This window comes from Lodderomyces beijingensis, assembly GCF_963989305.1.
Source record: "Lodderomyces beijingensis strain CBS 14171 genome assembly, chromosome: 3".
In the NCBI taxonomy this organism is placed as follows: Eukaryota; Fungi; Ascomycota; class Pichiomycetes; order Serinales; family Debaryomycetaceae; genus Lodderomyces; species Lodderomyces beijingensis.
This window is the reverse complement of record NC_089972.1, coordinates 867,724-892,471: the sequence shown is the minus strand read 5'-3', so window position 1 is coordinate 892,471 and position 24,748 is coordinate 867,724. Positions and strand designations below refer to the sequence as shown.

The 24,748-nt window shown below is 45.9% G+C and overlaps 12 protein-coding genes across 12 annotated transcripts; 7 read left to right on the top strand and 5 right to left on the bottom strand. All coding sequences in view use genetic code 12, as the record gives it.

The window, feature by feature from the left end:
* Nucleotides 1-2,569: 2,569 nt before the first annotated feature.
* Nucleotides 2,570-3,139, top strand: LODBEIA_P24650 (60S ribosomal protein uL22; the record flags this gene model as incomplete). The annotated part of the gene is made up of 1 exon (XM_066972467.1): nt 2,570-3,139. One exon carries the CDS (start codon nt 2,570-2,572, stop codon nt 3,137-3,139), a length of 570 nt encoding a protein of 189 aa, XP_066829403.1.
* A 614-nt stretch (nt 3,140-3,753) lies between these two features.
* LODBEIA_P24640 (uncharacterized protein) lies at nt 3,754-5,073 on the top strand (the record flags this gene model as incomplete). The annotated part of the gene is made up of 1 exon (XM_066972466.1): nt 3,754-5,073. The coding sequence occupies one exon, from the start codon at nt 3,754-3,756 to the stop codon at nt 5,071-5,073; it is 1,320 nt and encodes a 439-aa protein (XP_066829402.1).
* Nucleotides 5,074-5,393: 320 nt separating this feature from the next.
* LODBEIA_P24630 (uncharacterized protein) lies at nt 5,394-6,464 on the top strand (the record flags this gene model as incomplete). The annotated part of the gene is made up of 1 exon (XM_066972465.1): nt 5,394-6,464. The coding sequence occupies one exon, from the start codon at nt 5,394-5,396 to the stop codon at nt 6,462-6,464; it is 1,071 nt and encodes a 356-aa protein (XP_066829401.1).
* Nucleotides 6,465-6,695: 231 nt separating this feature from the next.
* Nucleotides 6,696-6,983, bottom strand: LODBEIA_P24620 (uncharacterized protein; the record flags this gene model as incomplete). The annotated part of the gene is made up of 1 exon (XM_066972464.1): nt 6,696-6,983. One exon carries the CDS (start codon nt 6,981-6,983, stop codon nt 6,696-6,698), a length of 288 nt encoding a protein of 95 aa, XP_066829400.1.
* Nucleotides 6,984-7,382: 399 nt separating this feature from the next.
* LODBEIA_P24610 (uncharacterized protein) lies at nt 7,383-8,630 on the bottom strand (the record flags this gene model as incomplete). The annotated part of the gene is made up of 1 exon (XM_066972463.1): nt 7,383-8,630. The coding sequence occupies one exon, from the start codon at nt 8,628-8,630 to the stop codon at nt 7,383-7,385; it is 1,248 nt and encodes a 415-aa protein (XP_066829399.1).
* A 1,679-nt stretch (nt 8,631-10,309) lies between these two features.
* Nucleotides 10,310-10,779, top strand: LODBEIA_P24600 (uncharacterized protein; the record flags this gene model as incomplete). The annotated part of the gene is made up of 2 exons (XM_066972462.1): nt 10,310-10,495; nt 10,612-10,779. The coding sequence occupies 2 exons, from the start codon at nt 10,310-10,312 to the stop codon at nt 10,777-10,779; spliced, it is 354 nt and encodes a 117-aa protein (XP_066829398.1).
* Nucleotides 10,780-11,213: 434 nt separating this feature from the next.
* Nucleotides 11,214-12,671, top strand: LODBEIA_P24590 (uncharacterized protein; the record flags this gene model as incomplete). The annotated part of the gene is made up of 1 exon (XM_066972460.1): nt 11,214-12,671. One exon carries the CDS (start codon nt 11,214-11,216, stop codon nt 12,669-12,671), a length of 1,458 nt encoding a protein of 485 aa, XP_066829397.1.
* Nucleotides 12,672-13,284: 613 nt separating this feature from the next.
* Nucleotides 13,285-14,382, top strand: LODBEIA_P24580 (uncharacterized protein; the record flags this gene model as incomplete). The annotated part of the gene is made up of 1 exon (XM_066972459.1): nt 13,285-14,382. One exon carries the CDS (start codon nt 13,285-13,287, stop codon nt 14,380-14,382), a length of 1,098 nt encoding a protein of 365 aa, XP_066829396.1.
* A 112-nt stretch (nt 14,383-14,494) lies between these two features.
* On the bottom strand, nt 14,495-15,181 carry LODBEIA_P24570 (uncharacterized protein; the record flags this gene model as incomplete). Its single annotated transcript, XM_066972458.1, has 1 exon — nt 14,495-15,181. One exon carries the CDS (start codon nt 15,179-15,181, stop codon nt 14,495-14,497), a length of 687 nt encoding a protein of 228 aa, XP_066829395.1.
* Nucleotides 15,182-15,412: 231 nt separating this feature from the next.
* On the top strand, nt 15,413-16,123 carry LODBEIA_P24560 (uncharacterized protein; the record flags this gene model as incomplete). Its single annotated transcript, XM_066972457.1, has 1 exon — nt 15,413-16,123. One exon carries the CDS (start codon nt 15,413-15,415, stop codon nt 16,121-16,123), a length of 711 nt encoding a protein of 236 aa, XP_066829394.1.
* Nucleotides 16,124-16,299: 176 nt separating this feature from the next.
* On the bottom strand, nt 16,300-17,436 carry LODBEIA_P24550 (uncharacterized protein; the record flags this gene model as incomplete). Its single annotated transcript, XM_066972456.1, has 1 exon — nt 16,300-17,436. The coding sequence occupies one exon, from the start codon at nt 17,434-17,436 to the stop codon at nt 16,300-16,302; it is 1,137 nt and encodes a 378-aa protein (XP_066829393.1).
* A 405-nt stretch (nt 17,437-17,841) lies between these two features.
* LODBEIA_P24540 (uncharacterized protein) lies at nt 17,842-23,670 on the bottom strand (the record flags this gene model as incomplete). The annotated part of the gene is made up of 1 exon (XM_066972455.1): nt 17,842-23,670. One exon carries the CDS (start codon nt 23,668-23,670, stop codon nt 17,842-17,844), a length of 5,829 nt encoding a protein of 1,942 aa, XP_066829392.1.
* Between the last annotated feature and the right edge of the window lie 1,078 nt (nt 23,671-24,748).

Here is a 24,748-nt window from a genome sequence, read left to right as displayed (position 1 = left end):
ATCAACACCAAGGCGCAATTTGTCGTTTTCAAGCGGGCGGGGTTGGGTTTGGTATGCAAGGTTCATTCCCTTGCAACTCCCTGCTTGCCTTTGTCTTTGCTTGTCTTTTTTTTTGTTTTTCCTTTTCTCGCTCTGGTTTTACCCCAGGCGACATGACGATCTGCAGTTGTACAATTGAGTTTGGCGACAGGCAAACATCGATAAGGGGAGATGCTACTCTTTCTTTCTTCCCACCGACACCCAGGACGCCCTTTTGGAAAGACTTTTTCAAATCTGATATACGTAAATTTTGAAAACTCCCAAACGCTGGCGAGGATATTCCAAAGACCTGGAACTGACTTGAAACTTCACTGCCTAGTGGAATGGAACATTATGCACACACGCAGTAGTCAAATTAGTTAAAAAAAAAAAAAAAAAAACCAGTAGTGAATTTTAAACACAACATTGTTGGATAACTCGTCAGAACGGAAAGCTTTGGTTGGGACAAAAAACAAGCTATGAAAGGAACTCCAAAGTAAAAGCTGATCACAAGAGAAGAGCAAAAACAAAAAAAAAAAGTTGGATGAGTTCCATAGAATCTAATTTTGAAATTTTACTGGGAGTTATGGCCGGGTATATATAGATTTATCATTCCCAGCCAGTTCTTGCCATTCTCTATATCGTAATTCTTGCTTACGTGCCCTTGTCACTTGTCACTACTACATTACATGTGTAACTGCTCGCTACCACCATCTCCTCCTCCGTCAAGCTCTTGCTCTTGTTCTTCTTTTACTTCTTCTACTACCTGCTACTGCTACGTATTACTACTAATTCCCATCCTTGTGGATAACATCAACAGCATTTTAGAAAGCTACATAAGTAAATTATAGCTTTTTTTTGTTTTTTTTTTTTTACATCACTATACCTTTGGTACTTTTGTCAGAGCCTGGTGAAGTGTGGGAATAAGTGAGTGATTTGAGTGAATGCGTGAAATGAGTTAGGGAATGAACGGATGGATATTATTAAAAGAAACTACTGCTATTATCTATCTGCATACTCCAAGTATGCATGATATCCGTTGAAAATGACGATCGAGTGAAGCGCTACTCAAAACTGTGCAGCTCCAAGAAGAGAGCTTGTCTCGATATACTGCCAGCGGCAGTTGATATCTATCGTCTTGGGTTAAATACAGAGAACTCTTCTCCTATAAGGAGAGCACAACGCAATGGGGAGAAGCTTGTAAAAGAAAAAGGGCCATGCATCTCTTTTGCGTTTCTGTCCTGCAACTTGTTCTCTATCTAGTAGTGGTCTCTCTCTCTCTTTCTTTTTTTTTTTTCTTCAATATACGGAGAGAATAATAACCAAACAAGACGATGAGGAGGGAGATTTCTACAAGACACCCCACCGGCTCTCTCAAAAGCATATATATATCAAACGAATGTCCGTCAGATAAACTCAAATCAAGCAAACATGGGTTGAGTATTTTCCAACTGCCCGAAAATAATGCCATATCAATACGAGAAAAAAGGGGCGCGAATACGGGAAAACAGCAACAGAAGAAGAGTCAAGTTTTTGCCAGGTAGTAGTAGTAGTAAGAGTCAAAGTGCCACTACAAACCAATCTCGCCACTCCTCTATCTATCAATGCCACTCTAGCAACTGGCGTGTAGTACAAATATCAACAAGCGTAAGTAGGTGCAAATTGGAAATAGTGTACATATGCATATGCCAATTCAGCGCCTCGTGTGAGTTTACTGTGTAAGATTTCACGAACCAACCCCCCAGAGCATGCCAGAGTTGAGCGAAACAACTCCCGCTCAAAAAGGAAAAAAAAAATGAAAATGGAAATGAAAGACGGTACTTACGGGTTACATGTATTGCTTTGGTAGCCAGTCAATCATTCGTGTGTCCTTCTCCCTCTCTCCGCCTGATGCTGGCTCAGTTCAACTGAATGTGTAAAGCTTGCAGTCTTGCCAACTTCATTTGAAAATGAGTCAACGACCAGTTGGAAAGGGGAAAAAAGGGGCAGGCGGAGAAGAAGGTGAGGAGAGAAAAAGCAGGGGCAGTGAGGGAAATTTGCCAATTCGACCCCATAATATTTCGCTCTAGATCAAGCAGAATCCAAAAATCGCAGCAAATACTCAACAACCACATCGTAGATATTAAAATTCTTTCTCTATGAATCAAGGGTCATTATCGATAGAGTCCACGGCTCCTTCGACTACAAGAATTGTAAAATGCATTCGCATGGGAAACAACCACACACTCTCCATGGGGTCCCAGAGTTTCGCTTACAGCTTGTTGTGGCTAATTGCCACACACAGTTCAAGCAAGTTGTCTATGAAAAAAAATATAGACACACGCACGTGCAATATTAGGGCTATGGCCCTAAACGCTATACACGACTTTTGCGCGCTGCTGCTACCATATGAATGCCAGTACCCACTATCGGCATAGTCGCACAGTCTAGCCACACATACTCTCCCTCACGTTGTGAGGGTCAGTAAGCTGGAAAATTTTACCATAGTAAAAAAAAAAAGAGTACCAACCAAGCTCATTTCACCATTCACACACCCACCCAGTAGTTAAAAATGGTTCGTTACGCTGCCCAGCCATCCAACCCAGCCAAATCAGCTTCGGCCCGTGGAAAGGGTTTCAGAGTCTCATTCAAGAACACCAGAGAAACCGCACAAGCCGTCAATGGATGGAAATTGTTGAAGGCTCAACAATACTTGGATCAAGTTCTCGATCACCAAAGAGCCATTCCATTTAGAAGATTCAACCACTCTATTGGAAGAACCGGCCAAGGTAAAGAGTTTGGCGTCACCAAAGCTAGATGGCCTGCCAAGTCCGTCAACTACATCAAGAGTCTTTTACAAAGCGCTCAATCCAACGCTGAAGCTAAGGGCCTTGATGTTGAAAAATTGACCATCTCAAACATCCAAGTCAACCAGGCTCCAAAGGGAAGAAGAAGAACTTACAGAGCCCACGGTAGAATAAATGCTTACAAATCAAGCCCTTCACATATTGAAATCACCTTGACTGAAGATGACGAAGTTGTTGAAAAAGCCACCGACAAGAAGGCTGTCAGATTGAACGCTAGACAAAGAGGAAGATTGGCTGGTCAACAACGTTTGACTGCTGCTGCCACCACCGCTTAATTTTTGTATATCATAAATCATTTGGAAAAATTATTCGGTTTCTGGGGCGGGAGATACAGAGAGGAACAGAGAAGTTCGCGGTGGCGTTTAACGAAGTTTGTACATTTAATATAAGCAAAATTTCAATTTTTTGGCAAAAGAAAGGGAATTTACAAGCTGTTCCAAGTGTAGAGGATATGCAGCATTGTTGGAGTCACTTTCGAGGATTTTCCAGGACAAGACCAGAGAACCATCTTGAGTGAAATTTTTATGGCAATCTCTTGCTTTTCCAGCAGCAGAACATAAACATAAACATGAAATACAACTGTATCAATGACGAGCGAGTAGAGCGATCAGACTCCTTTCCTTACCCTTTTTTTTTGTTTCAAACGCCCCATTTCGTGGTTTTCTTTCTGCTCTACATGCTGGATGAAGCTGTCCTATTTTTCAAAATTGAAGTGTTCATCTGGTAGCACAATTGTCATCGACTGGAGATCTCACTCTGGCTCTCTACACCTCATCTCGCCAAACTCAGTCCTATTTTTTTTGGAAGTGAGGGATCAGTTAAAAGAAGCAGCCACGGGTCACAACAGCATCATTCACACTGCTGATTTTCCATTATTCAATCAAGGAAGATGGCCAGAGGTACATTAAAGCAACAATTAAAAAGCCATCAATCCAAAACCAAGCTGGAAAATGGAACTTTTTCACAGAGCCACAAGAAGCTGAAAAAGTTGCAGAAGGACAGCGAAGGAGATGAAAACTTGTCTAAAGCTGCCTTGACTCGAGAAGAAGCACCACCAGTTGTAGCTCCTGCATTGGGGCCCAAAGCAAAGCTGGCTAAGAAGACGAGCGAATCTGATCTTGAAGACTACAAGAGTGGTGCGTTGTCGAAGAAGGAACAACGGAAATTAAAGAAACTACAAAACCAGCAAACACCTGAGGCAGAAGAAGCAGAAGAAGAAGAAGAAGAGGAAAAAATGGATGAGGATGTTGTTGAAGGCGAACTTGAGGAGGATGAGTCGGAAGATGCTGAAGAAGAATTGGATTATGAGAAATTGGCAGCTAGTGAAAGTGAAAGTGATCTAGATGATGATGATGATGATGACGATGTGGAAGAAGAAGAAGAAGATAAGGAGGAGGAGGAAGCCGAGGAAGAACAAGAAGATGTGCCTTTATCAGACGTCGAATACGACTCAGATGCAGACGTGATACCTCACACAAAGCTAACGATAAACAACATGGCCGCACTCAGAGAATCATTGGCCCGTATCGCAATACCTTGGTCGAAGCATTCATTTATCGAACACCAATCCGTGGTCAGTGCCGAGCCAGCAGAATCACTGATCAAGGACATTTACGACGACACCGAGAGGGAATTGGCCTTTTACAAACAAGGTTTGGACGCCGTCAAACAGGCAAGAGCCACTTTGCTCAAGTTGAACGTGCCGTTTTCACGTCCCGTTGACTATTTCGCGGAAATGGTCAAGAGCGACGAGCATATGGACAAGTTAAAGACCAAATTGTTGAGTGAAGCCGCTGATAAGAAGGCCTCCGAAGACGCTAAAAAGCAAAGACAGTTGAAGAAGTTTGGCAAGCAAGTACAACACGAGACTTTGCAGCAACGAGCTAAGCAGAAAAAGGAAACGTTGGAGAAAATCAAGAGCTTAAAGAAGAAAAGAGGCGCCAACGAAATAAGCAACGATGACGATTTTCAAATTGCGCTTGAAGAAGCCACTAAAGAGGACGGGTACTCCCGAGGCGGCGGTGACAACAAGAGGAGAAAGCCCAATGGTAAGAGAATGGCCAAGAATGCCAAGTATGGAAGCGGCGGTATGAAGCGGGGCAGCAGGAAAAACGATGCTGCTTCTTCGGCTGATATAACTGGGTTTTCCAACAAAAACAGCAAGGGCAAGTCATCTAGACCTGGTAAGAGCAAGCGTTCAAGAAGGTAAGTAAATAGATGAAATGTAAAGTAAAAAAGAAAAAGAAAGACGGTAATAAAGAATAACTTGGGCTTCATCTTGGAAACTTGAAAGTACTGTGACACTGGCTGCAAAAAAAGAGTAAAAAAACCGTTACTCTCATGGGGGTTCATCCGTATAGCTGGGAGCCGCACGTCGTTTAGTTCAGTCCAACACCACGTTAGGTTTACGGTTGTGCTTTTTTTTTTGTATTTTTTTTTCCACGTTCAACAGCGCCAACCTTACCAGCTATCTAATCCTCGAGGAAAAGACATAGATATATATATAAATATAGATAGATAGATTTGAGAATGTCTTCGTCAACAGTATCACCCAAGGAGGCAGCTCGTCAAAGGTTCATCGATGTCTTTGACGACATTGTTGAGGAATTGACCGAGATTCTCAAATCTTACAAGATGCCCCAGGAGGCCATTGACTGGTTTCAAAGAAACTTAAACTACAATACCCCGGGCGGGAAACTAAATCGAGGCTTGTCGGTAGTTGACACATATGCAATTTTGAACTCGACCACCGTCGACAAGTTGAGTGACGCACAATATAAGAAAGTTGCCATATTGGGCTGGGCAATTGAATTGTTACAGGCGTATTTTCTCGTTGCGGACGATATGATGGACCAGTCCAAGACAAGGAGAGGCCAGCCATGTTGGTACTTGGTTGAAAAGGTGGGTAATATCGCCATCAACGATTCGTTCATGTTGGAAGGTGCCATTTACGAGATTTTGAGAAGGCATTTCCGTCAGGACTCGTGCTATGTCGACTTGTTGGATTTGTTCCACGAGGTGACGTTCCAGACCGAATTGGGCCAATTGTTGGACTTGGTCACCGCCGATGAAGAGCATGTCGATTTGGACAAGTTCTCCTTGGCTAAGCATTCGTTTATTGTCATTTTCAAAACTGCGTATTATTCGTTTTATTTGCCGGTAGCGTTAGCCATGTTCATGGTGGGCATCAACGATGAACAAGATTTGAAGCAAGTTAGAGACGTTTTGATCCCCTTGGGCGAGTATTTCCAGATACAAGATGACTATTTGGACTGTTTTGGCACAGCTGAGCAGATTGGCAAGATTGGCACTGACATCAAGGACAATAAATGCTCGTGGGTTGTTAACCAGGCGTTGTTGAAAGCTACCCCTGAACAACGCCAATTGTTGGACAACAACTACGGCCGCAAGGACGATGAAAGCGAAGCGAAATGCAAGCAATTGTTCAATGAGATGGGCATCGACAAGATCTACCACGATTACGAAGAAGACACTGTGCAAAAATTGAGACAACAAATTGACCAAATTGATGAATCGAGAGGTTTGAAGAAGGAAGTCTTGACTTCGTTCTTGAACAAGGTGTATAAAAGATCCAAATAGGCAACTTGAAACAAAAAAAAAAAGGACACTAGAGTTCAGCTTTTGCTTTTGCTTTGGCAATCATGTATTTTTATTGTCTTTTGGGGGACATGTATTTAATCCATCCTCTAATTACACACAGTAACCAATGGTCCGAATCAAAACAAAAAAAAAAGCCAAAACAAAAACCCAGCCATGCCAATAACTCAACACACGTCCATTCTCTTCAAAACTCTGGAGTTTATTCAGATTTCAAACATTGACTCTCTCCAACTCTTCTCTACCGGCCTTGGTATACAAATACTCATTGTAGTCTCTAGCCCTAGTCCAGACGGTCCACACGAGAACAAAGGGGATGGCAAGGTAAAGGAACTGGTTCTTGGTTCTTCTAAAAGTGTTGAACACGGCGTTATAGGCTGCTCCTTTCAAGGGTTTGGCAACGTATGGCGAGATCGAGTACTGGGTGATGTACTTTTGTGGTGGTGAGCCAAAGTCTCCCCACCAGCCGAGGTATGTGTGTGGATGTGGTGGACCTGCCATTGCTGCTTGTTTTATATAGGGTGTTGGTTTTGCTTTTGGATTAGTCTGGCTTGAAGACTAGGGGCTTGGTTCCTGCTGGATTGATGTTAACTGGTTACTAGTGGTGGTGGTTTTTTTTTTTGCTTTCTCTGTTCACACTGGCGCATTCGATTACTATGACATTCTTCGTGATACTATTGGACGGAATTGTGCATGCAGGCCTCGTGCGACACAACACCAGAGATGCCCCTTGACAGAGTCGAACAACCACACCCTAGCATCTAGCTTTGCGAAAAGCATGTCAAGAGCCAAAGAGAAGAGCAGTTCTTGTTTAATTCTATGATGAGTGAATGTCACTGGATGATACAAGCGTCTATGTAAAAAAAAGCGAAAAAAAAAAAGAAAGTGTTGGTCAAGTTGTCACCAACGTCTGTAGTCAATCTCATTCAAAAACCGTTTCCCGCCTCCATGTCTCCACCATCGGGCCAAGCAACTGTGGGTGTTGACATCAATGGTCACATTCACGGGAGCAGCTCGGGGCTGGCAGATGCATCGCTTCGAGGCAAGGATCTCTTCCGAGTGAGGACACGAGAGAAAAGGCGCATGGTAGTATCCGATATCGTCGAAATGGTGAATCTGGTGCTTGTCCGCGAGCAAACTCAAGCCAATCGAGTGAACAGGCGCGTCGCCCCACCTTTCGTAATGGAATCCGCCAGCTTTGCTCAAATATTGGAAATAGGTCTCGTACGCCTCCCCGCGGAAAAAATTCAAGTTGCCAATCTCGAAATTGGACCAAAAATGGCACAAGTTGTATTTGGTGGATGACGGCCGCAATTGCACAAAGTGGTGCAACGATGTTTCATTTGTAGTCAAGAAATCAATGGCATTGTTTTGGTGGAGCAAATGAGGAAATTCTTGCATGAAGGACTCAACCGTCTGCCAAAGCGTCGGGATCGTGTTTTCATACTCTCGGATCGCTATAACAAAACCGTAGACTTTGTTGTTGACCCGTAAAAGCTCAAAGGGGTCGTACTGGAAGTCGCACATGTACTCAACGTCGGGCTCAACACGAAAGTACCAATCGTAGTTCAACAACCGCTTCTGTTTGTAGAAAAAACCCGAGTTGAAATGGCACATGTTTCTATAAGACCTCACGCCGCCATACAAGACGCTCGCTCGCGAGTTGATTAGATTTTCATCCAACCGGGTCTTGTTGATATACAGCGGGGGCTGCCAGTCCTGTGCCGGCACAAGTTCGTAAAAAGTCTTGCCACTAGCCATAAGACTCGTCTTTTCAATAAACTCCGCGTCAAAGGGCTCGTCATTCAAAAACACCCACGGGTATTTGTACTCTCGATTGAATCGATCTTCCAAGGAGCGCATCGACGATAGTGCTCCATCGAGCTCAAAGTTCCGCACGAGCATCACCATTGTAGCATTTTCTTTGCCAATCTGCTCCAAGTCTCTAGCGGGGAACCGTTTGTCGAGATATGAGTTCGACGCTAGTTTCGGTTGTCCTCTAGCTAGCGGGTTATAAACCGCATCGGCTCCACTGGGTGTCTGCCCCTCTCCGACGCCTGTCTTGCTGCAACCCTTGAGGTATTGTATCACATAATAGCAATACACAGCAAACACTATAGTCTGTGCTGCTCCTATTAGCCGGTTCATTTCATCTTGTGTCCTCTGGATGGAGGCGTAGGGAGCAGAAAGCAGAAAAGGGGATGGAAAAGGAGAAACCACGAGTAACCCCCAACTGCCCCCCTTCCTCGATCTGGCACTTTTGCGCAATAGAGTCGCGCGGTTGCAACATCGGGCCGCACGTTGCAAAACACCTGGTTTAGCATATCCCAACCAGAGCTTGAAGCTGTGGTCCTCGTCAGGTTACTGTCAAGTCAACACGTTAATGTCCAAAGACTGCTTATCGAGTTCTACTTGGGCTAGTTTTGTTTCGTTGTCCTTTTTGCTCTTTTTTTCGTTTTTTTTTTTTTTTTTATTTTGGGGTCAAGAATGTGTAGATTGACCTTTGAGTGCAGCTTGAAACCCGAGTTCCAGTTGCTAGTCTTTGGCGAGGCCGCGTATCTGGAATCTGGTGAAGTAATAACAGGGTTGAAAGAGCTTTTAGCAAGCAAGGTTGAGGAATCCTTGAGAGGCTTGGGAAGGCTAAGGCCGTTTGAGGTGGGCTGTTTGATTCCAGTCAATGAAATCTCTTTTGCAACACTCCGGAGCAAGAGTGCACCCGACCTTCTTCTGGTTGGGCACTTGTATGGCTTGGAAAAGTGTGGTGAGATGGTACAGGCTACTTTGAGCACCGCCCGTTTCGCCAAAATCAACAACTCGAATGTGGAAAAAAACTTGTCCCGTCCACGGAGTTGCTTGTCAAACGACATTGACAAGGTTTTAAATTCATCACCCATGGTCAGCGTTGGCGCGATACTTTCAAAGCAAGGGAGCTTGTCGGATTTTCTGGAAACCCATATGACTAGAATCATGGATCGGCCGCTGCACAAGAAGCGAATGGCCAACGCTGTTGTAATCGACGATACAACCATATTACAACTTCAATTTTACAGTTTTCCAGAAAAGGTACAGGCTTTTGAAAAAGCAAGGTTGAGCAAATTGACTCTTGAAAATCACACACCGGATCGTCTGGTCGCGACTGTTACTGAACAGTTCCGCGGCGCAACGATGCTGGAAAGCTGTCCGTCCCCCCTTGGGTCAAAACGCACATTGGTGGACGAGGAGGAGGTCACACCGCGGAATTGGTACCAAAAGCTCAGCATGCTTAAAAATGAATTTGAAAAAAACTGCAGACCCCACCTTGAAAGTGCATGCATTGCCCAGTAGTCAATGGGACAATTTATGGGACACACTAATTTTGGGTGCGAAACTCAAAAACTCTGCTTAAAATTGCTGCAAAAACCAAAACGCCCTCAGGAAATATAACTTGTCCACCGGTAACTTCATCATATTTGAAGGACCACCTGGCTCCGGTAAAACATCTTTAGCCAAAGCAGTGTTTTCCAAAAATTGGCAATTGGCCGCCAAAGTTTTGCAGAACACCATGTATGCATCGCGTTGGAATTGTCCAGTGGCGAGATCTTTTCTCGGTATTTTGGTGAGTCGCCGCGCAAATTGGCCTCTGTATTGTCCTTGATTGAAAAAAGCCTAATCAGGCATCGAGAAGAAGAAGAAGAAGAAGATGCCATGGTCTACCTTCTCATTGACGAGTTGGAAACAATCGCCACAAGTAGAGCGAAGCTTACGACAAACAATGAAGCCACAGACGGAATAAGAATCGTCAACACGTTGACCACGGCCTTGGACAGGCTTCAAAATTAACCAACTTAATGGAGAACTTGGACCCGGCTATAAGAGATCGAGCCATGGCGATTTTCAAATTTGGACCACCGAGCTCACCTGCCGTCGAGGCTCTATTGCGCAACCAGTGGCAAGCGTTGCCGCTACGAGCAGACCAATGCTGCAGTGACAAAGAGATACATACTCTGCTCCAGAAGATCGCCATCTTTTGCCATGTATGTATTGCAAAAAAAAAAAAAAAAAGGACATCAAGGTGCCTTCTCCAGTTACACACACTCACACACACACACAACACATGTAAGTGTGATACTAACAAGTTTGCACATTATAGTCTCGTCAAATGAGCTGCAGAAGAATCAGCAAATTGCAGACAATCGCCTTGAGCAACTTGCTAAGCGGTGAAAGCGGTGACCTCAAGCCTGAACAGCTCGACCCTCACTTGCCCCTCCTCGAAATGGCGAAATGTTGCAAGGAAAGCTCTTCGATTGAGCCAGAGTGACCTCCCGCAGCCCGTTCCTCTGTCTGGTCCTCGTCCCGTTGGCGCTCTCTCTCTCTTCTCTGGTGGTTTATTTTCCACCCAATGACGTGAACCGAATTGCCATTACATAACGCACGGTCAAACATCACCATATATACAGGAACGCAGGAATACAGTGAGGAAAAAAAGCACCCACTACCAGAGAGTTCAGAACCAAGACAAGGCTAGTTCTTGAGGTTTTGTTGAAAACAAATATAGCGGTATTGAAACCCCCGGGATTAGATATTGTTGTTGATGGCAATAATTTGAATCAAACGCTGAATCTTCAATAATCTTACTGTAAACAGCCTACCAGTGCATCCCAATTCTATTCAAAAAAGGTTAAAGCAAAAGTGGAAATTTTTTTATAAATTCTTTTAAAGACATAGACAGAAGTAATGCTCCGCAATCTAAGAATGAAGCCTCGCCGCCTCGTGTCTGTGCGTAGATTGGCTACGACAGCAGACCCCGCAGCAAACCCCAACAGAGTGCATGGCGGGTTGAAGGACCAGGACCGTATTTTCCAGAACTTGTATGGCAACTACGGCCATGACTTGAAATCAGCCCAGAAAATGGGGGATTGGTACAAGACCAAGGAGATCTTGTTGAAAGGCGACAAGTGGATCATCGACGAGATGAAGAAATCCGGCTTGAGAGGAAGAGGTGGTGCCGGTTTCCCTTCGGGCCTCAAGTGGTCGTTTATGAACCCGCCAGGATGGGAAAAGAACCCCGGGCCAAGGTATTTGGTGGTCAATGCCGATGAAGGTGAGCCAGGAACTTGTAAAGACAGAGAAATTATACGGAAAGACCCCCACAAGTTGGTTGAAGGCTGCTTGTTGGCAGGAAGAGCAATGAATGCCTCTGCCGCCTACATCTATATCAGAGGAGAATTCTACAACGAAGCAACTATACTACAGAATGCAATTAATGAAGCTTACAAGGCAGGATTACTCGGCAAGAACGCCTGTGGATCCGGATACGACTTTGACATCTACATCCACAGAGGTATGGGTGCATACATTTGCGGTGAAGAAACGGCCTTGATTGAATCCATCGAGGGCAAGGCCGGCAAGCCCAGATTGAAGCCTCCATTCCCAGCAGGTGTGGGTTTGTTTGGTAGACCAACCACGGTGGCAAATGTCGAGACGGTGTCCGTTGCACCCACAATTTTAAGAAGAGGCGGCGAATGGTTCGATGCCTTGGGAAGAGAAAGAAATTCTGGCACAAAATTGTTTTGTATCTCAGGTCATGTTAACGAGCCATGCACAGTTGAAGAAGAAATGTCGATACCTTTGAAAGAGTTGCTTGAGAAGCATTGTGGAGGCATTAAGGGAGGATGGGACAACCTTCTCGGGGTTGTGCCTGGTGGCTCCTCAGTTCCCATCATGCCAGCAGAAACGTGTAACGATATATTGATGGACTACGATGCCTTGAGAGACGTGGGTTCCGGGTTGGGAACTGCGGCCGTGATCGTGATGAACAAACAGACGGATGTCATCAGAGCCATTCAAAGATTTTCTCATTTCTACAAGCACGAATCGTGTGGCCAATGCACACCATGCCGTGAAGGTACTACTTGGCTCCAAAGAATGATGGATAGATTCCAAACGGGCCAAGCTAGCGAAAGAGAAATCGATATGATTTATGAGTTGACCAAGGAAATCGAAGGCCACACCATCTGTGCTTTGGGCGATGCTGCTGCATGGCCAGTGCAAGGTTTGATCAAATCATTCAAGCCTGTCATGATTGAAAGAATCAACCAATTCCAAAAAGCACACGAGAACCAAGGTAAAATTGGCTATGGTGGTTGGGTGAGTGATGGTAAAGTGAAGGATGGTGTTGTTGTTGATAATCCAATTCCACATGGCCACTAGACCAACCCATACAGTCTATTTAATTTTGCATAGATGAATTTGAAAAAAAAAGGAACAAAAAAATGACGACTAGGTGTTTTAAATTGTGGATGTACAATCTCAATGGGACTCTCCGCCGTAAGGTCTGAGGTTGAGCCCAAGATAACAGACCTCCCCTTCCTTGTGACAAACAAGGAGGTGGAAGTTTGTGCCGTAGAGCCCGTCGTGGGGGGCAGGGGTGCCTCCAAATTGCAAAATTTATCTCTCTATTGTTCCAGTTATCTTTCGCCGCCGCTACAGACCGTCTCTGCTCCCACAGAGAACGAAGGAGAGCGAGTTCTGGCAGATTATCGTCATCGCCGTAATCTCCGGTCGTGGGATCCAAAGTCCGCAGACTTTTTCTAGATAGCATCTAAAGACAGATCCTCATCACATCATATCACATCTATAAAAATAAAAACCTAGCCGACGTCACCGCTTCAACAAGCTTCTTACCACTATTGTCAGCAAAAGCCTTCAAAAAAAAAAATATTAATAACAATTAGAGATCTAGTTCCCAGGCTTGTCTTTTGTTCTTTCTTTTTCAAGCCACGATACTTTAACCAAATAGATATTGTGAAAAATTTCATATACAATGAGGTGTTCTAGATTGGTACTATCACTAACATTCTTGACTCTCACAGCATTGGCATTACAGAGTGACGATGATGGTTTGGCAGGCGGAGGAGGAGGAAGAGTAGTGGCCGCAGCAGCTGCTGCTGCGGCAGAGGAAGCAGCGGAAGCAGCACCCGTAGTGCCCAATCAACAGACTCACGACAAATCAACCAACAAGCTCGGAGTCCAAGGTCTTCACGATGAGGATAACCACCCAACGCCGGAGCATTTGAAGCAGCCACTTGACCCTTACAAGAACGGAGGCGGACGAGGCCTCGATAGCGATATCAATGCATCCGACAAGGACCCCCAAGACGACGTTCCCGACTCCACCAACTACAACGCGTTCCTCATGTCCATTTCCATGATTATCGTGTCGGAGATTGGGGACAAGACCTTTTTGATAGCAGCGTTGATGGCCATGAGAAATTCCCGAGTCATTGTGTTTTCAGCTGCATTCACGTCGCTTGTGGTGATGACGGTCTTGTCTGGTATCGTTGGCCATGCGTTGCCTGCGTTGATTTCCCAGCGCATCACCCAATTCTTAGCATCTGCATTATTCGCGGTATTTGGGTTCAAGCTATGGAAAGAAGGGCTCGGCATGTCGAAGAACTTGGGCGTCGATGAAGAATTGGCGGAAGTCGAGGAGGAAATTGCATCAAACAAGTTGAATTCCCAGCTTGGTGATATGGAGGATGGCGATGCAACATCATCTGCATCTGCTTTACAAAAGCACGCCCTGAAGTCCAGAATTCATGAAATCGGACTCCAAATCCAAGACTTGGCTTCGTTTGTCTTGTCGCCGGTGTGGATCCAAGTGTTTGTCATGACATTTTTGGGGGAATGGGGCGATCGTTCTCAGATTGCCACGATTGCCATGGCAGCTGGGTCAGAGTATTGGTACGTGATATTGGGAGCAATCATTGGCCACGGACTATGCACTGCTGCAGCGTGCTTGGGAGGAAAATTGTTGGCCAAGAAGATCTCCATGAGAAATGTCACTTTGGGCGGTGCTGTTGCATTCTTTGTCTTTGCAATCTTGTACTTTTATGACGCCTTTTACAACATTGAAAGCTGATTATAGAGATTTACGGAAAATAAGAAACAAATACAAATACAAAAAAAAGAGAATCCATAGAAGTCGATTCAAGGATTCAGCTCTAACAGCTATAGAAAAGAAAAACACCTTACTAGAGTTGCCCTTGGCACATGAATTTAGCAATTTGATTTGGATGTAGACCTTTTTTCCCACCAAGGGTAATTCTTGCCTCGAACTCCTCCTTTTCATTTTCCTTATCCTTGTTTGCCTTTGCTTCAGCTTTACCTTCAGGTGTTTCCATATGTTCCAACTCCTCCACAGTGAGAAACCCGTAGAATTGGAAATTATCGCGCAATTCTTGAATCTTCATCAAACACCAAGCCTTGTACTCGTCATCCTTGTCTAGATCCACCACGGCTCCGTATTCTTGTAGTTTGTCTATACTGGCAATGGACGAATTTATCCATTCGTCAACCTCAGGCAACGCCTTTTTCCGCAATAACGTAGTTAATAGCCCTTCCTGCTGACTGGTTGGGAAGTTCACCGTGGGGTAAACATTGGTATGTCGGAGCAACTCTTCATTGTTGAACAAAATGTTAGCTACCGACGTTAGCTGTGTAATGAGCACTTGGAACTGATTTTGAAAATGGGTAAATGAGGGCAATTTGATCTTGGTGGGGTGTCTATTGTGCCCATTGAGTTGTTCCGATAGTTTACGCAAAGATAGATTGATTTGGTTCAATCTGTTGCGTATAGGCTCGAGTGCGTCCACGGGAATCTGTGAGAAGTCGATTGCGATTGGGACCGATGGCGTAGACGGTGCCGGCGTGACATTCATCGTTTGTAATAGTCGTCGTTTGGTCAGGTTGAAGCTATAAGGAAAAGAAGGTGATGATGGTGATGAAGGGGAACCCACAATTCTCACATACACACAACTTCGCGTCTATTTTCTTCAACCATCATCCACACTCTTCTTTTGGTTCTTCTTTTGGTTTTTGGCTAGCACCTGTGGGTTGATTTGCAAATCAACCTGCCCGTTGTCCGTAACCGTGTCCGCTTGTTCAAGACCATGATCCGTGGGAACTGGAGCTTGGCGCAAGAAATCAAGCAGAATGAAAGAAAACAACTATCTCGAACCCAGCAACGCCAAAAGCACAAGGTCAAACTAGATAAACTACAGAAAGTTGATCCTATCAAGCTATATTTCAGAATTGAAAACCTAGAAAAGAAGCAGCGGCAGGAAAAATCGCAAAGAGATGAAGAGCTATTACGATCGCTTCGGGAAGATTGGGCTTTTATGAACAAACACAAATTGCACCAGGTGAAAATCAAGAAGTTTCTCGACGAGCGAGCCAAGTTGAAAGCTAAAAAGGATCATGAAGCGACGAAATTATGGGGGCTGAAATCTGTCTACTTCAACCCTGAGCTAAATCCGTTGGGGAAAGTGCCGCAGCTTGATCAACTTGGCGAGATGGAGCTTGAGCGAGAGCTAGGGAACTGGACAGTGCCCATCAGGGGGAGACCTGTTCAGTATGATATCGATCCCTTGATTGAGCAGTTGGGCGTGAAGCTACCGTCGGGACTGCCTCCGCGGTTTTACAAGCTCGTGCAAAACACTCACAAGCCAAAGGCCCCTGCTGCTGCTGCTGCCACTACAAGTGAAGCAGATCAGTGCCCTGGCAATTCAGCTCAAAACAAGCGAGCACCACGTAGAGAGCATATACTCGACGAATCATCAGAAGAAGCTGAGAGTGATGACGGGCACATAGAGTCCGATTAGGTAATTATCAATGCCAGTTCTATCAACTATTAATACGTTCACCAGCAAAATTTATGCATGTATATATACAGGGTCTATAAGAAAATAAAGTTTCCACCGCCTCACCACGATCACTATCACACCTTCGCCTTCCGCTTGCATAGGTATTCCGTCCCCAGGTTTTTTGTTCATGAAGTTTACGACAACAAGCGAACCACCAACTCCCAAGTTCCGAACATGATGATTGAGTTAGGCACAGTTCTCAAAAGATGAGGAGTCAAACCACCGTACATGCTAGCAAACCCTTCTTCCTTCAACACCAACTTGAAACACTGGATCAAACCAGTATATTTTGGTTTCCCCGTGCTTGCCAATGGCGCCTGTCTCAACCTTGTCCTCACCACTTCATGCGGATACGTGATTAGGCTCGCCATGAATTTAGCTAAGCCCGCAGCACCTGATCTCGCCGACCATTCCATCACGTGGTCTCTTGTAGTCTTGTTGTTAGGGTTAGTTCCATGGATCTGCAATGACCGTTTATTGATGAACATTCTCATTTGCTCGTACAAGACCCATTGGATAGTACTCTCGATCCCACCCAAATACGACGCACTCAAACCACGATACAAGCTGAAAAAACCCTCGTTCTTAACTACATGTCTCAAGCAATCCCATGAGTTTTTATATAGTTTCAGCCCGGATTTATCCAATTGCAATCTGGTCTTGATCAACCAGATGGGGTTCGTCGCGGTTGACGTGACGAAACCGGCGTTTATCCCCGAGAGCAAATGCATCCACGTTTCCTCTTTCTTTGCATCTCCATGCTTGAAATTCCGTATCAAGAATTCTTTAGTGGCGCCATACGTGAAGAAATTGATCGAGCGCGCCGGTATCACCCCGACGAGATTGGGACCTAACCCTTTAAACAACGATCGCACCCCTTCATTAACGTACATTTCTCGGAGTGCGCCGCCGGTTTCGCCCAAATGCTGAAACACTTGCTTAACGGGGTTGCCTGATTTCACAGTCTTGTTGTATAGCGTGTGGTACACATCTGATTGTAATCGAGTCTTGACGACGTCGAGTGGGCACGTAGCTATTGCTCCCATGGTGCCGCCTACACCCCCAGCTACGAAATGTACCCACGTTTTCGTGGTGGTGGCGGAGGTGGTGTTTGTCTGCCTCGGTGCGTTTTTTGGTGTAGCTGATTCTAGTTCGTCTAGTAGTTCTCTATCTCTGAATGTCGATGACTGTTCATCGGAGACGAGATACGGGTATGCTGTTTCGGCATCTCGTTCTATGATCCTCAATCTCTTCTCTTCGCTAGGGGTCATTTCCAATCTCTAAACGTGGCTCTATTCTTTCAGTAGTATGATAAAATGGCTGCGGTTGTTGGGTGACGTAGCGGTCCCGTCACTAACAAGGTGGAAATAACGGGTTTTTTGACAAGATGGGGTTTGCTTGCGAAGGGTAGGAGGTTTGAGGTTTTCCAGATAATAATAGCGAAGTGAAAAATTTCTAAGATTACACAAACTGAACCCGAAGATGGAACAGTCCCTTCAGCTGCAAAACAAAAGAATCAGGACCAAAATTGAAAAATCGCAAGGGCAACCCTTCCCTGTCGCCTGGCTTTTCAACGTATCAGAGCTGATGAGCTTCGCAAGATATCAAGTTTGGTGACCAAATTCTACCAGCAAATAAACGTACATTCATTACATAATTTTTTTTTCCCCTCTTCATCACTTTAAAGTCTTGATAAAGTTGTCGAGGTTGTACTCCTCTTCATACTGTTGCTCATCCCACAACTCAGCAAGTTCTCCCACAGCACCAGCTGCTTTTCCAGTCAAACCTCCCGCCAAAGTCTCCGGCATGTTGTTGTTGTTGTTGTTGCTCTGGGCAGCGCCAAAACCGTTGGTTCTGCCGCCGTCGGTTCCCTTTTCTTGCTCCTCCTTAACGCCAGAGTCCTCCACGTCAAACAAGTCCAACAACTGGTTCGTGTCCATCGACTGCAAGCCGGCGTTTTGCTGGTTAACCACAGTAGATGCAATGTTCATTTTGAATTTCTGCAATCCCATAATCTTCTCTTCAAGAGTGTCCTTTGTAATCAATCTGTAAACGTTGACGACTTTCTTCTGGCCCAACCTGTGCGCTCGGTCCATGGCTTGTAAATCGTTCATGGGGTTCCAGTCATGCTCAACAAAGATAACCGTATCGGCACCAGTCAAATTCAAACCTAACCCACCAACTTTTGTCGTGAGCAAAAGCAAGTCAATGGACGGATCTTCGTTGAATTTCCGGACAATCGACTGCCTATGGCGCGGATCTGTGCTTCCGTCGAGCCTCATATACGTCACCGATGGCAAATATTTCTTCAACAAGTCATTCTCAACTATGTCCAACATATCCTTCAACTGGCAAAAGATCAATGCACGATGTTCGGAAATAACCCCCTGGGTCTGCAATAACTGGTTGTTTTTCTTCAGCTTGGAAGTCTCGGCGTCTTGTGATCCAATGCCACATTCAAGCAACAACGTCTTCAACGACATTAACTTTGGAGAATGCTCGATATCATTGAGATTCGAGTTGCTCGACGTTAAAAACCTTTGGACTTCTTCAAATTTGGGATGCTTGGGCGACGCCACAAGCGATGGATGGTTACATAATTTTCGCATGTACTGCAATGCTTGGAAAACGTGCGTTTGGCCTTGTTTTTCGAAGGCCGAGGAGGAGGCAGCAGCAGCAGCAGAGGAAGCAGAAGACACCTCGGATTTAATGCTGTCCTTTTGGCTCTTTGCAAAATCCTTGTACAACTTCTTTTGCAAATCGCTCAATTCGCAATAGTAATCTTGAATAATTTTCGGAGGCAAGTCCGACAACACGTCTTCTTTTAAACGACGCAACATAAACGGCAACACTTGCTTGTGCAACGACTCCAAAGCTAGTGCACCTGATTCTTGTTCCTTCGATGAAGTTTTGCTATTCCTGCTTGCTGCTATCGGTTTAGCAAACTTTTCGTGAAACACTTTTTCCGATCCCAAAAAGCCCGGCATGAGAAAGTCAAATAGCGACCAGAGCTCCAAGACGTTATTCTGAATGGGCGTCCCCGACAAGATCAATCTGTGCTCGGCTCTCACGCGCTTAACGGACTTGGCCAACTTGGAGTTGGCATTCTTGATGATATGTCCCTCATCCAAGACACAGTAGTTGTAGTCCTGGGCGGTGATGTACTCAACATCGTTTCTCGCAACATCATAAGAAGTCACCACCACGTCAACTTTTGACAATTGCGACCGCAACGGGATTCGTATACCGGGGTTGCCTGCGTAAACTAGCACAGACATGAATGGAGCATACTGGTTGATTTCTTGCTCCCAATGCCCTGTCAACGAGGGAGGACACACCACCAAAGAAGGCAATTTTCGAAACTCGTCCAAGTGGGTCTCGGCAAATTTTTCAGCTCTAGTATGATGGTCCGAGGAAACAATACAAATGGTTTGCAAAGTCTTGCCCAACCCCATGTCGTCACACAAGATCCCGTGTAAATGATACTTGTTCAAAAATGCTAGCCAATTGACCCCTTCTTGCTGATACTTGCGCAAGGTGGCACTAATGGAGACAGGCAAGTCGAATGGCTTAATCTTGGATGGATCCATCATCTGCAGAATGAAATCCCGCTCTCTTTCTCGGCCTGCCAACATGTCCGCTGGCATGTCCACCGGATCGGGAATACCGGCCTCGAGCGGCACGAGTTTGATAATCGAGGCAAATGTGGTTGTCGCCAAGATCCTCACGTCGTGATCTGCATCGCTCATTCTTCCCAAAACCGGCACGATCAAAAACATCACGTACGGTAAAATGTCGGCGCCCAATGTTGCCGATATATGGTATATAGTTTCTATTGCACCTTGTCTCTCGGTAATACTACCGGCGTTTTTGAGCATCGGCAAGATATGTTTGACCAAGAATGTGAAAGCTTTCGTGGGAACCACTGAGCAGATTGCAGCAAAGCATTTCGCCGTTGAGTAACGCAACACGGAAAACTCGGATTTCAATCCTGGTAGCAAAAGTTCCAAATTGTCCGTTACCTCGGGAAGTAGCTTTTGGTCAAGCTTTGGCAAAAGCGCCTTTAAGATGCCCAAGGCATCAATGATGCTTTGGCCCTTGAACTCATCCAGCGTGATTTCTTCGTTAGAAATGGTTGACAACTCCTTGAGCGGTCCAATCGTGAGCTCTTTCAATGTTGGAGCTTGCTCAAACACTTTGGATCCGTATATCTTGAGAACTTCCTCCAAGGACATCAATGCTCCCTGTCGTTTGATCCGTGCCTCTTGCACTGCTCTCTCGTGGATGACAATGTCGGCAGGGTCACTCAGCGCTTCCTCTTTTCTCAACGAGAGGATGTTATCCTTGAAGCCGATATTGTGATGGAACTCGGGAACCTCAGCGGTATCCACGCAAATGAATGCACACAAATTCTTGACAATCTTGTGGGCAACATTTTGTTTTTTGCTCTCGTTGAGTTGTTTAATCAAGTAGGCAACCGAGTGCACCGAGCGCTTCTGCAACACTAGTGACTCTTCCAGTTTGATGCTTTCCATCAACGACTTTATTATCGGGTTCAACTTCTTGGGCAAACCAACGAGCTTCAAATACGCGCCTGCATACGCAGCCAAAAGTGCAGTGGTTTTAGCATTGGTGGCCTGGCGCGACTCCTCAATCGCCACCACAATTCTGTGCTTGGCATCCTCGAGAGCCTGGTTCGCCGAGAGTCTGTGAGACGAAGATAAGCTTCTTTTCAATTTTTCAAATGTTTCAGTGCAAATCTTTTCGGTGCTTTCAAGACTGAATGCACCAGGTCCTGCGTCGGTTTCTCCCTTGACAAGGATGGGGATCTGAGGAATCTTGGAAGGGGATAATCTGGCCGTTGATACAAAGCAGTCAAAGAGCTGCAAACAAGAAGTTCTCACTGATTTCAATGTTGGTATCAACTCTTTAAAGTATGGCAAGGAAGATGGGTCTTGCAACACGGAATTGATGGGCTCTGCCAACAAGTCGACAACTTCCTTCAGAGCAGACTCGTCGTGCAGTTTGAGCGCCACCGCATAGGCTTCAATTGTGTATGCACTCAACAACCTCGCCGTGACATGCGGGGACTTCATATAATTCAAGATTAGGCATAGCACTTTGCTCTGCAGGTTTTTAGATGCGAGAGCCACAAATTTACCAAAAGCAGTCGTTGCAGCTGTTTTCATAGCAATCATCTTTTCGTAACCGACAAGCATCACGTCACCTCTGTAAACAGGAGCGTCAATATTCACTTTCAAATCCTCCACTGGGATGTCACTGGGTTTCTCCTCGACTTGCTTCTTGGTACGCTTAACACCACCGCGATGGTCATCTGTGTCCAATGGACCTAGCATTTGCCCCGAGGGACGCATGATCAAATTGGTGTTTAATTGGTAATTGTGCCTCGAAATGCCAATTGGGGTCATTGTTAACGTCAACAAGTCTGCCGATTGGTTGACAAAGAGCTCGTCAATGTCCAAGCCGACCGCCTCAACCTCGACCAATAACTTGTCAAAGACCTCCACCGACAACTTTAACACATCCGAGTTTTGTTCAACGAGTAAATTCTGAAACAACAACCGCACTGTTTTCGCATTGACCCAGGTTTTAGTTGCGGCATCGTCAATCTTGAGAAACTCCAAAAGGGTGCGCAACACTGCTTTTCTCACGTTGGCAATGGAGTGCCTCAAGAAGGGGTAAAGTCTCGGCACCAAGCGCTCAAAAGTGTTGTCAACCTCGCTCGCGTCCTGCTGGATAATCGCAATGACTTCGGCATGGCTGCAGAGTTTGGCTAAAAGGTCCATCACGGAGCCGATTGAGGCCGATAAGTCGTCTTTCAAGTTTACCAAGCAATCCCAAATCACCGTGAGCAATTGTTGTATCACGGCTTGTCTCGTGGTTACAAACTGCGACGCAATGGGCGTCAACGTCAACGCGCTCACCGATTGCACGTCGTCGTCGCTTTCCTGAAGCCCTCGCAAGACCATGTTAATAACGCCGTCAAATATCTCCGGTTTGCTTAGCAAAATGTCTGTCCTCACGCTCACGAGGTATCGCACTCCCAAGATCCCGCCATGCTTGGCCTCCCAGCATTTTGCCACTAAATTGTCCTGCAATGTCATTGCATTCAAGCACTCAAATGTCTTGACAACGGTCTCGTCATCAAGATGGATCAACAACGCCGCCAAAGTCTGAGCTGCCGATTCCCGCACTGGCGCGACAACGGTGTCGGAAACGTAATCGCCAAATCTGTCGAGACAGAACAAGATGCATATCCGCACTGCCAAGTCTTGCAAAGTAGCCTTGTTGTTTTGTTCATTTTCACTTTGCAGCTTGTTCAAGATTCTCCCCGCGCCCTTGCCGTGTTTTCTCACCAATTCTCGCAAGCCAAGCGCGGCACCATGGCGTATTTCCCAATTGTCGTCGAAAAAATCCGCCAACAAAAGCTCATATACACCTTGAAACTGCCATATTAGGCCCGAGACTTTGCTGTGGAGTGATAGCAACGGCGAGACTTCGTTTGCCTTGCTCTCGACTACTAATTTTGAGCCGCCTTGTTGAGAGGTGACGTCGTATTTCGACTCATTCTGTTGTTGTCCTCCTTCAAAGTCAATCTCCATGGCTTCGCCATTCTCCATCATTTTCCTCGATAGCGAGCTTTGCGAAATGTCGATATTTTTCATCTTGTTTCCTCCCAATTTTGCGTTTGCCTTGGCTTTCCGTTTCTGCATGGCCTTGAGCCGTGCGCTGGAGCCTCCTTTGCCGCCGCCGCCGCCGCTGGCCCCTACAAGCGGTGGTCGTTCTGTAGTTGGTGAATGTGCCGGTGTGGGCGTCTCTGAGTGCGAGTCCCAGTCATCGCCAGTGATTTCCTGTTTGATATGGGGGTGATGATCTTCATCCAACTTTTCCGCTTCTGCATCTGCTGCTGCTTCCACTCGAGCTTCTCGTTGTTTTTCCTCCTTGGGCAAGACGTTGGCTCGATGTCGTTTTATACGTCCGATTAGGGTATCGTCGCATATGCTGTCGCAGTTGACGGTGTTGTCGGATTGCGAAGCTAGGAGTTTGATCCCGCCCTTGATCAACTCCTCGAGACTGAACGAGTCAAAAGATAGTAGACTCGAAAACTTGCAGTCGAGTTGCTCCAACTCTTCATCTTGCTCCCGCTTGATTTGCACCTTGTTGTCTACTTCCTGCTTGATATACGACGCAGTTTCGTACGATGGGCTTTCCTCGACCTCCCTCTTGGCAAACGAGTCGCCGTCCTCCTGCGCGTTTGGATCCCATACTTTGGCGTGGTTGACAATGCCGCCAAACGCCCTTGCTGCGGCGATTCGTGTTTCCCACTTGGGCGACTTCAAAAAGGGGTATACCTTCGCTAGTAGATTTAGCACGTCCTCCCGATGCGATTTGGCCAAGTCCGACAATTGATCAGCCGCCGTGTTGCGTATAAACGGCGTGGAGCCCGTCTCCAATAGCACCACCAACCTGTCCAATCGCGACATCGTGGCGTGTCACGTGACTCGGTGTTTTCCAGTCAAATCTCCTGGATCAGTAACTAGAATGTTATGGCCGAAACCCAACGCGAAAAGGCAACTGGAAACAAAGCGGGAACCCGAGCTCGATACTTGTGTGCGGCTGGTGCGACTCGACCACCTAGTAGAAGCCCCCTTTAACACCTGTTGCGCGCTGTAATAGGAATCAAGCACACCACTTGATTGCAAAATATCCACCACGGTGTGTGTGTGTGTAGGAAGTTGTGTGGGGTGTGTGCCCAGTGCTGAAAGACGAATCTTTCAGGTGCTCTTCGCTTCCTTTTATAGCAAACCCATCCGCGTGTGTCCCGGCTTTGCCTCCGCGGACAACACGAGCGAGAAAGAGAGCCAGCGAGCGAGAAAAAAAACAAGCCACCAAATCAATCGCCACGCAACACCATTCGTCGGCAGACACACACACCGGAGACCGCCACTTGGGGGGAAACAGAGAAATACGTGGTGACGCGCAATGGCGGAAAAACGCGACACGACACGGCACGTGATGCGTGACACGTGACAACCCAGCATAACACACGACACGTGACACGTGACACGACACGCGACATGTTCTCGCTTTTAGCGCTACTGTTGCTTTTTATTTCAGAGGGTTCAATCTTCAACCTCTCGGGGTGATCGATCATATGGGGAAGGAAGACACACGCAGGCTGTTTCTAGTAGCACACATCTTCCAGTTCTTCTTTGTTGGACTCGGGTATATACATATATATATATTGATACCTTCTCGTTCTTTGGATCTCTCGAAAAGGAGCACCTTCTTTCCCCCCCCCCCCCCACCATACTTCACTGCGTCCGCGTTTTGTTTATAGGGAGACTGGGCTGTTTTGCGAAAAGTTGGTGGCGCTCAAATCTCGGGTTGGATCAACCGGTATCCTCCCTACACCCGTGGTTTTTCCTAGAAAGAGAGGGAAAAAAAAAGTAGAAGCATGGCTGTCTTTAGTGGTTACCCTGTAGGGAGTCTTTATACCCTCTGGAACCGCTGGTATCTTTCCGTATATTATGGAAGTAGTAGCAGTTGAAGATTTTTCCA